At 41.6% G+C, this 9,463-nt stretch overlaps 1 protein-coding gene across 1 annotated transcript; it reads right to left on the bottom strand.

Annotated features, from left to right (window-relative positions):
- Positions 1 to 620: 620 nt before the first annotated feature.
- On the bottom strand, positions 621 to 2,273 carry LOC126474475 (piggyBac transposable element-derived protein 4-like). The gene has a single exon (XM_050101947.1). It carries the CDS (start codon positions 2,271 to 2,273, stop codon positions 621 to 623), a length of 1,653 nt encoding a protein of 550 aa, XP_049957904.1.
- Between the last annotated feature and the right edge of the window lie 7,190 nt (positions 2,274 to 9,463).

Consider the following 9,463-nt stretch of genomic DNA (forward strand, 5'->3'; position numbering starts at 1 on the left):
CCGCTCGGCCACTCCGGCCGGCTTTTACTCCGTCTTTGACACAATAGCTGGGTTGTTTATAGGCGATAGCGCCGTGCTCACTCCCGTAAATATTTTTCTCGGTAATGAATCGTAAAATTCCAGTGAGAGTCATAACTTATCAAGCAGACAACATTCAGGTCAGATAAGGTTGTTTATGTCCACCCTGTTATTTCCGGGTCGCGCTTTCGTATTGACTGCGAGACCCATTTTACAAACAAATCAGTAGTTCACGGATGTTTCTGGCATGTTTGAATTTCAGCACGATCATTAACACTCTCTGTACCAGGCCTATTTTATGCACCCGTCCCTAGAAACCGGGCAATTTTACCAATATTAAAAAAATTACTGCATCAAATCTACTGTTTGGATTGTGGCAAATTTGGTACCATCTTGAAGCTGCACATTTCTACTTTAATTCTGAGTGAAAGAAACTACTTTACAATGCACAGCTTTAAGGTACAGTTATAGAAATCACTTAGATGTTTTAAGAATTTAGAAAAAGTCATACGAATAAGGGAATACAATTGTGATTTATTTTTAACCAAAATTGTGGCACTACATTACATGTTTCTGATAGTATACAGTATTACATATAAATTTCACACAGAATCATATTGTTTTTTAGTGTGGAAAATTTTAAAGCAAGGTTCCAGGCAGAGTGCAACGCCACACTGTTCACATTCGTATCGTGTCTCTTTGCGAGAAGCCTTGCCACTCTGTTTCTTGCTCCTGGAACTGCACACGTGACACACACGAGCAGCATACTTCTTAGTAGTTGCAGGTATGTGCTGCAAAAAATGTCTCTTTGTTAGCCGACCTACAGTTCCTTCATTTCTTGGAATGAATTCAAGTGTGTCGTCTTCAACAAGCTGAACTGCAAGCACTGTTATAAAGTCTGTTATTGTAATTTTCTTCCTGTGCACTGCATTGTACAGCCAAAATGCATTTGATACTCCCATAAGCAGCAAATGGAAATATAATTTTCGCCACCATTTCACAGTTCTGTGCTGGAACGGATTGTACTGCAGGCGTTGGTCTCCAATATCCACTCCAATTTTATTGAGGTTGTAATCAAGTACCTGAAGTGGTTTCAATACTACAGACCCATTTCTCTTAGTATGCGTACCAAATGTTGCTTGATGCCTTGTAGACAATGTATACACATCTCTCTTATCTTTCCACTTCATTGCCAATACATTATCTTTACGCCGAAAAGACATTTCGCCCTTTTTCAGCTTAGCAGATACTAAATCTTTAGGCAATCCTTTCCTGGATTTGTTCACAGTACCAACAGCTCCAGTGCCTTTCTCTGCCAGTTGCTGAAATAGCTCTGGACTGGAATAAAATCGATCTAAATACACAGTGTGGCCTTTGTTCAGCAAGCTGCTGTCAGACAACAATCGCAAAATAACCGCAGACGAAGAATTGTCAACAATATGCTTACCAGCATAAACTTCAAAATTTACAACATAGCCGCTACTGGCTTCAGCAACAGCATATACTTTCAGTCCATACTTATGAGGCTTATTTTGCATGTAAACACGGAAACTCACACGACCTCGAAATGGGCAAATTCCTTCATCAATTGTCACTTTTTCTGAGGGACGATATGCCTGGATACATCGCTCCTTCAAATTATTATAATATGGCAAAACTTTGTAAAGTGGATGAAATCCATCTTCGCCTGGTTTTTTCTGATTTGAATTGTCAACAAGATGCAAGCATGACAGTATCTGAGTGAAACGCAAACGGCTCATGACATGGGGACAAAAGTTACAACTAAGAACAGGATTAGTGCTCCAATGGTCCGCAATTTTTGGCTTTTTCGAAACACACATGTGGAAAATAATACCCAAGAAACGCCTCATCTCACTTATAGTCACTGGCTTCCACGAACTCAAAACTGAATGGGGCTTCAGATTATTTCCTCTTCTTTTCTTCTGTATTGTCTGTGATGCATACAAATTTGTCTGTCTCTTGAGTTCATTTACGTCACTGTCAGTAAGGAACACTTTACTGCAATCCAGTACAGAACTCGACTCATCAATATCCACTAGTATCTGCCTGGGTGTCGTGTTGACAGGCAGAGGTCGGTAGGTGTCAACTGCAGTCCACTCACTGTCTTTCGGATACGGCACAGCTGCTGGATTTGAAGCAACACCTTCAACATCATTCTCGTCTTCATCTGAAGACAAACTGTCATCAATCTCGTCTTCTAAAAAGAATATCACATTATGTGTAACTACATACATCGTTTACACATGTTCAACAGATATGTGCGTACTGCACAATTACGTGGAAAATTCGGAAATACGTACCTTCAAACACACCATTGCATTCAGAATCGTCTGAATCACTCTCTACATTATCCAGAGTGTCGCTATGATTGATCAAATCCGCAATTTCTGCGTCTGATAAACCGCGCCGAAACATGATGACAAACAACTGAATGATATACAGACTGAGAACGCAAAGATAAGTTTTAACATGAATTACAGCGCTGCCGTGACATCTATGGACGCATTTTGTTAATAAACATCTGAAAAACGTATAGCGCTGGCCAAACCCGTAGAAATAACGTTGCAGTGTTTTGAATGAAATTAAATGTAGCGGCCCGTAAATTTTACGGGCTTGGTGATTTTCGCGCGATCCCAGGCCCGTAAATTTTACGGGCTTGGCGCTTAGAGTGTTAAAGGTAAAAAGAAGAAACAAAAGACGTTTGGAAACTGGAGCATATTCATAGCTACATGAAAAGGGTGTTAGAGTAACATCTAAAATTTTTAAGCATGCCATACGACACTGATGTCTCGATAACTAGTAATGACACAGGAGTTTCTTTTTATGTTATCCAGAATATATATCTTAAACAGCTAGTGATAATATATTTGGTGAAATTCAAGTTTGTTTTCATTTTCGAACAAAGAACACATTCGTTACCTGTTTCGCAAAGAATTTCAGTTCTTCTACTCCTAAAGAAGCAAGTGCAATAATACGTATGTACATGCGGACTTAGAAATATCATTCGATGATTTTAAATTCGATTACGTGCATCAACAAAATAAAGGGCCTATAACTACTAATAGACAATCAGAAACAACCACTTCAGTCAAATGTGGTTTCAAGTAAACGAAACTCCAAAAAGACAAACTGTTATTACAGACTGCCTAAGGTACTCAAACAGTTTCTTCGAGTAGTAATGAGGCTATAAGAAAAGTAATACGATATACAACTCTTTGTAATGCAATGGTGAAACAACCACAACGCATTTCTCAGAACCGGGCATCTGTCAGTTCATAGTTTACAGATTTTCATGTCTAAACACACGCTCCCGGCAGGGATACGGTTCTCTATGTGAAAATCTATCCATTTATGATTTGAACACCGTATTTGAGAAGGAAACAGGATGGAGAAGTATGATATCGGTGAAGGAAATGAAAAGACCTAGAGCTTTGCAATAAATTCCATCAGATAAACTACAATAAAATCACAAGCAGAGCTGATTCCCTTATAAAAGGCCAAGATGTGTAATATCATTGTTAGACAGAATATTTTAGATTAAATAATGGATTATAAAGAGTACCCGAAAGCAGATGTACACGCGAATCACCATTTAGTGATAATGAAACGTAGGCGTAAGATTAACAGTATAGACAGAAAGAATAAATGTTCTAGGAACTGGTATATTGAAGTATTAAGGAATGATGGTGTGCTTTCTAAGTTATCTGACGGTATACACACTGCGATGGAAAGCCAGGTAGGGCCAATTAAAGTTGAGTAGGAGTTGACATCTCTAAAAACGGTAAACAAGAGGGTTGTCATAATAAAGGTAATTATGACAAGCTGATAAGACGTGAAATACTTCAGTATCGATCGATATACGAAGGAAATATAAATACATTCAGAAAATGAAAGGTATACAATACAAGTCGCTTAAAAATGCCCTTAGCAGGAAGTGCAAGACACAACGAAACGGCTGTCCGTAAAATGTGATCTCAAAACTTATTGTCAGAGAATTTAAAAACATTGGCGTCAACTGCAAACGAAACACTACTATTAATGCAGAGAGCGTATGCTTGGAAACTACACACTGAGCACCACTATAAGGAGGGAAAATTGATTATGTAACATTGGATGAAACGGCTTTAGATACTGAGAACACAGTAGATCCAGTATTAGAGTTCGAGATGGACAGAACGTCGGAAAACTTGTGGTAAATGCATGCGTAACTTTACACTAGGGCTCCCAAAATCAATATGAGAGGTTACAGCTTAACGATTATTTAACTTTCACTCAGCTAGTCAGAATATGGAAACAAGGCATTGGGCTTTATGAAAAATTTTATCAACACCGACCGCAAAGGTGGATATTTGCCGGAAAATGTAAAAACTATCGAATAATCAGCTTGGTGCCTCACTGATTCAAGCTTCTGAACAAAACAGCCTAAATACTGGAAACAAAATCGATAAACTGTGAAACTATAGTGTTTGGATTATACAAAGGCAAAAGCACCAAAGGTACAGTTCCAGGGTCCCACTTGATAATAGAAACAATCCTCAAGAAAAACCAAATCACCTTTACAGTATTCGTCAAACTAGAAAAAGGTCCGATTATTTGAAGTGGTGCAACATGTCAGAAATTCTCAGAAAAAGTGGTGCCCGCAGTAGGAAAAAACGGGTAATATACAAATATGTTTAAGTACCGAGAGGGAACAGTAAGACTAGAAGACCAGAGAGTAAAGTGCTCAGACTAAAATGGAATATGGCAGGGTTTAACTCCTTCTCCTTTATCGTTCTACCTGAATATCATGGTGCCCGCAGTAGGAAAAAACGGGTAATATACAAATATGTTTTAGTACCGAGAGGGAACAGTAAGACTAGAAGACCAGAGAGTAAAGTGCTCAGACTAAAATGGAATATGGCAGGGTTTAACTCCTTCTCCTTTATCGTTCTACCTGAATATCAAAGGACGAATGAAGGAAATAGGACCAACGTTCAGAAGGGGGAAAATTATTCAGTATTAAGAAATATTAAGATAAGATTCATTAATGAAATTTAAGTTTTTGGTAACAGGAAGTTTTGGTAGATTTGTAGTTTTCATTTCACTTCTTGCCCCTCGCTTTTTTCCTATAGCACACTCTCCATGACACTAAAATGCACTTACTGTCCACTCATCTTTGTTTCTCACTCCTCCCCGAGCTACTCACCACGCAAAATTTAAACTCCATCGCCTACTCTTTCATTTCTCTTATGCCGTATTTAAACACACAGCAACATTATTAAATAGAATAACACACAAATAATGAAGTACAGAGAAGGAAAGAGAGAGAGAGAGAGAGAGACACATTTATTATCAAGATCAAAGAAAACCTAGTGTCAATGTTGGCAACACTACGGAACGCGATACACAAATAAACGATACACAAATATACGAATAAACAGTGAATAACGGTGTACGGAATTGTCCTGTTGTAAAAATCAAAAATGCATATGTCGGCAAAGCAGCGTAAAATTAGAACACAATTATCATTACCTAAAGAAGAAAGGAACTATATTTCCTAATTCTGGCGAAAAACCGAGTAGATATTACCTTAAGTAAAAACCAATACTTTATAGGAGTGTATAGCTTCACAGCGATATGTACTAATAAAAGGTTCTTGGGCTTCCAGCCGCGTCAAGTGGTTTGAAATCCCCGAGCTTTCGGCTGAGTACTACTCGGCGATTGTCAAGTGGTGCGTGCTAATAAGGCTAATTTATTAAGTTCTCTAACCTTTCTATTACGCTGCCGTGAAGAGAAGACTATTCCACGTTTTGCCTATGTGAACCACCATATTAACAGTGCTGCTGCCAAGAGAATATTTCGTCGTGTCAGCTTCTCCCTGTTGCGAGATACCAGAAAGCAGTTGGATACAAACGGACGCAAGCTAATGGCCGTCCTCTTGCGGTTGTCGGAGTCACTCTCGGCTTTGGGTTGGGAATGGATTGATGCAGCAACAGTAGCACAATAAATGTCATCACAGAGGAAAGGCAGAAAGGGAAATCCGGCCGGCTTTCACAGATACAGCATGGGGCAGAGCGGAAAACAACAAAACGCGCCTTTATGAACAAGATGGCAAGAAAATCGACGCGGGTGCCATTTCGGCTCTCAAGAAGGGACTTAAATATGCACCATCGCCGCAGAGTATGCCTTTTGCTGACTCAGTATGCGGTGTGGAACGAGCAGCTCACAAGATGCCCAGTGAAATTGCAGAAGAAATTCGCCGAGAAACGAGCCGCATTCTTCCTAAATCCAAGCCGCCGACTTTAAACATGACAAGAGCTGACGATTATCTTCGGGAACTTCTCAACGCTCCACACCTCGTAGTCCTTCCAGCTGACAAGGGAAATGCAGCCGTCATTATGGAACGAGCCGACTATAGTGCGAAGATTCGGTTGATGCTGGAGGAGAAGACATATAAAAAACTGTCATAGGGCCCAACTTGAAGAAAAATGGGGCGGCCGTTGTGGCCGAGCGGTTCTAGGCGCTTCAGTCCGGAACCGCTCTCCTACTACGGTAGCAGGTTCGAATCCTGCCTCGGACATGGACCTGTGTGATGTCCTTACGTTAGTTAAGTTTAAGTAGTTCTAAGTCTAGGGGACTGATGACCTCAGATGTTAAGTCCCATAGAGCTCATAGCCATTTGAACCATTTTGAAGAATAATGAGGAACGCGACAGAGCTTCTCAAGAGGTCTTCGCTGGAAGAGAATGTCATCAAAAATCTCCTCCATCGGTCACCTCTACCACCTACATTGTATGGCCTTCCAAAGGTTCATAAGAAGAACACTCCTCTACGCTCCATTGTGAGCACCATTGCTTCGCCGACCTACAGACTAGTGAAACATCTGGCCAACCCCCTTACCCCGCACGTTGGTCAGTGTGTGCACCACATCAAGAAAACAGCCGACTTCATCAGTCGAATTGAATGCCTGAGTCTTGGAGGAGTGAATATTATGGTCAGCTTTGATGCAGTGTCATTTTTCACGCCCCTTCCCATTAAAGACTCTATAGACCTTCTCTCCCAGTTATTTGATGACAGTGTTGTGGATTTATTGAAGCATATTCTCAAGTCATCGTATTTCTTGTACGATTGGAGGCCCATTAGCTTCAGTTGTTGCCAATCTGTTCATGGAGTACTTTGAAAACATCGCTCTAGACACGGCTCGTGAAAAGCCTAGTTGCTTTTATCGTTACATCGACTACTCGCTCGTTGTCTGGTCTCTTGGACATGAAAAGCTGGGAGAATTCTAGGACCACATCAACAACATCCACGACAGCATCAAGTTCACAATGGAGATAGCGACATGCTGCCTTGCTGTTCCTTGATGTACTCGTCCGCCGCAAAGCAAATGGGGGTCTCGGCCACAGCGTTTACCGGAAAGCCACCCTCACAGATCGATATCTGCACGCTAACAGCTATCACCATCCGTCGCAGAAACGTTCTGCTCTGAGGACCTTAGCGCATTGACCCGAAACCGTCTCAAATTCTGAAAACTTTTTGCCGGAGGAACTGAGCCACCTACAGAAAGTATTCAAGGAAAACGGCTACAATGACCTCCAGATTTCCCAAGCTATCTTTCCAAAATAGCTAAGCAGAAAGACTCCGAGGAGGACTCGGAGAAGTTTGCGTTCTTGCCGTTCTATGGCTCAACAGGAAAGATAAGCCGGCTCCTAAAGAGGCATAAAATCGATTCGATCTTCAGGGCTCCAGCACAAATTCGACAACTCTTCAGGCCTGTGAAAGACTAATTACGCCTCAGAACGCCAGGAGTATATAAAATACCACGTGGGCATGGACAGTTCTATATCGGACAGACTGTGCGTACAATTGAACAGCGCTGTGTAGAACCCGAGAGGTGTTTTCGTCTACGGTACCCAGAGAAACCAGCGGCAGCAGAGCATGCATTAGAAAACGGACATCGTATTGCATTCGACGAGACATCTGTTATCACATGGACTAACAGTTTTTGGGACAGCATAATAAAAGAAGCGACCGAAATTAAAAATTTGTGACAACACGCTCAATAGATACGATGGCCTGCAGCTGAGCACAGTTTGGGACCCGGCCATCGGAAGGTTGAAGCGGGCGGGGCGGCAGCACAACGCAAGCATTACCCTTTATGGTGCCGGAGCGGGTACCAGTGACGCCACGGAAGGCAGCGCGGCTATATAAGTACGGCAGCAGCAACCAAAAGACAGTCACCAGTTGACAATGGCCGAGAAGTACTCGGCTGAAAGCTCGTGGATTTTAAACCACTGGACGCGGCTGGAAGGCCGAGAAACTTTTATTATTAACCAATAATTTGTTAACCAACTGTTTTTCGATCTAGGAAACGAATCAGATTGTAAATATCTTTAATTACAGACCACTGATGATGCTCTACTTCCTAAAGTGAAACGTTTTTTGGTGAGAAAAAAAAATATCTTGTAGTTGTAACACCGGAACAAAAATACCCTCAGAAGGGGGTAAATTTATGATAAGTAGAATCCATTCTCAGATGATCCACACGCTGAGAAAAAACTTTGATGAGTGTTCGTGCTGTGTAGTTTGTCTGGTTGTGGAGGACAAGAAGGGAGGGATTAAGTATGTTGCAGGACATAGCCTACTCGTTTCGAGTAGAACCAAGAAGACACCCGAGCTTAATGTTCCCAACCGAAGGACCTATCACCATCAACAGTGTCACTTCATGAGACAAGGCGGAGAGGTTTGAAATTATGTCCAGGGCTTCGCTCGAATTGTGATCATAGGGAGCTGTGTACTAGCACCTCTCACTATGCCAGTCATTAATGGCAATGGAAATTTCATATACCATCAGAATTCGATCCCGTAAATGTACCTTACCACAAGTGTATTATCATTTTCGGCACTGGAGGATGGTTCAAGCTGATAATAGCACGAAAATTTCTCAGTCTGAACAACAGAGCGGTTCTAGTCCAAACTTGTGCATTGTATCTGTATCCCAGTAATATATTTCTATACCTGTCCATTGACCCACTTGAAAAGACTTCCATTCTAGTCTCGGTCGCTTGCCCTCAGATCTCTATGGAAATGAACCAAGGACTTTGCCAATATTAATTCATCAGGTGGTTTACCAGTTTCCCAATAGCCATTTATGAATGAGGTGGACCACCTACTGTATGGCAACCACTACAATAGTTTCAGCTGTCACACCTCATCAAGGAGAGTCGTGGCGCCTCCACTGAATAGCAGACTACTGTGTCATCGCCACACGGAGCCTCCCAGAGGCATCACCCTACTGAGTACTGGAAGCTTCCAGAAGGGCACCGCTAGCCAGAAGACGGCCAAGTTGGATTCAGGCCAATTTCTTTCAATCGGCTTCTGAGAGATTTGATGCAGCCCGCAGCGAAATCCTCTCCCGTGCCAATCTATTCCTCTCAGAAAGCATT

Source organism: Schistocerca serialis, chromosome 4 (assembly GCF_023864345.2).
Source record: "Schistocerca serialis cubense isolate TAMUIC-IGC-003099 chromosome 4, iqSchSeri2.2, whole genome shotgun sequence".
In the NCBI taxonomy this organism is placed as follows: Eukaryota; Metazoa; Arthropoda; class Insecta; order Orthoptera; family Acrididae; genus Schistocerca; species Schistocerca serialis.

Excerpts from the sequence above, each read along its gene's own strand:
- LOC126474475 (XM_050101947.1), bottom strand. The coding sequence starts at position 2,273 with ATGTATGTAGTTACACATAATGTGATATTCTTTTTAGAAGACGAGATT.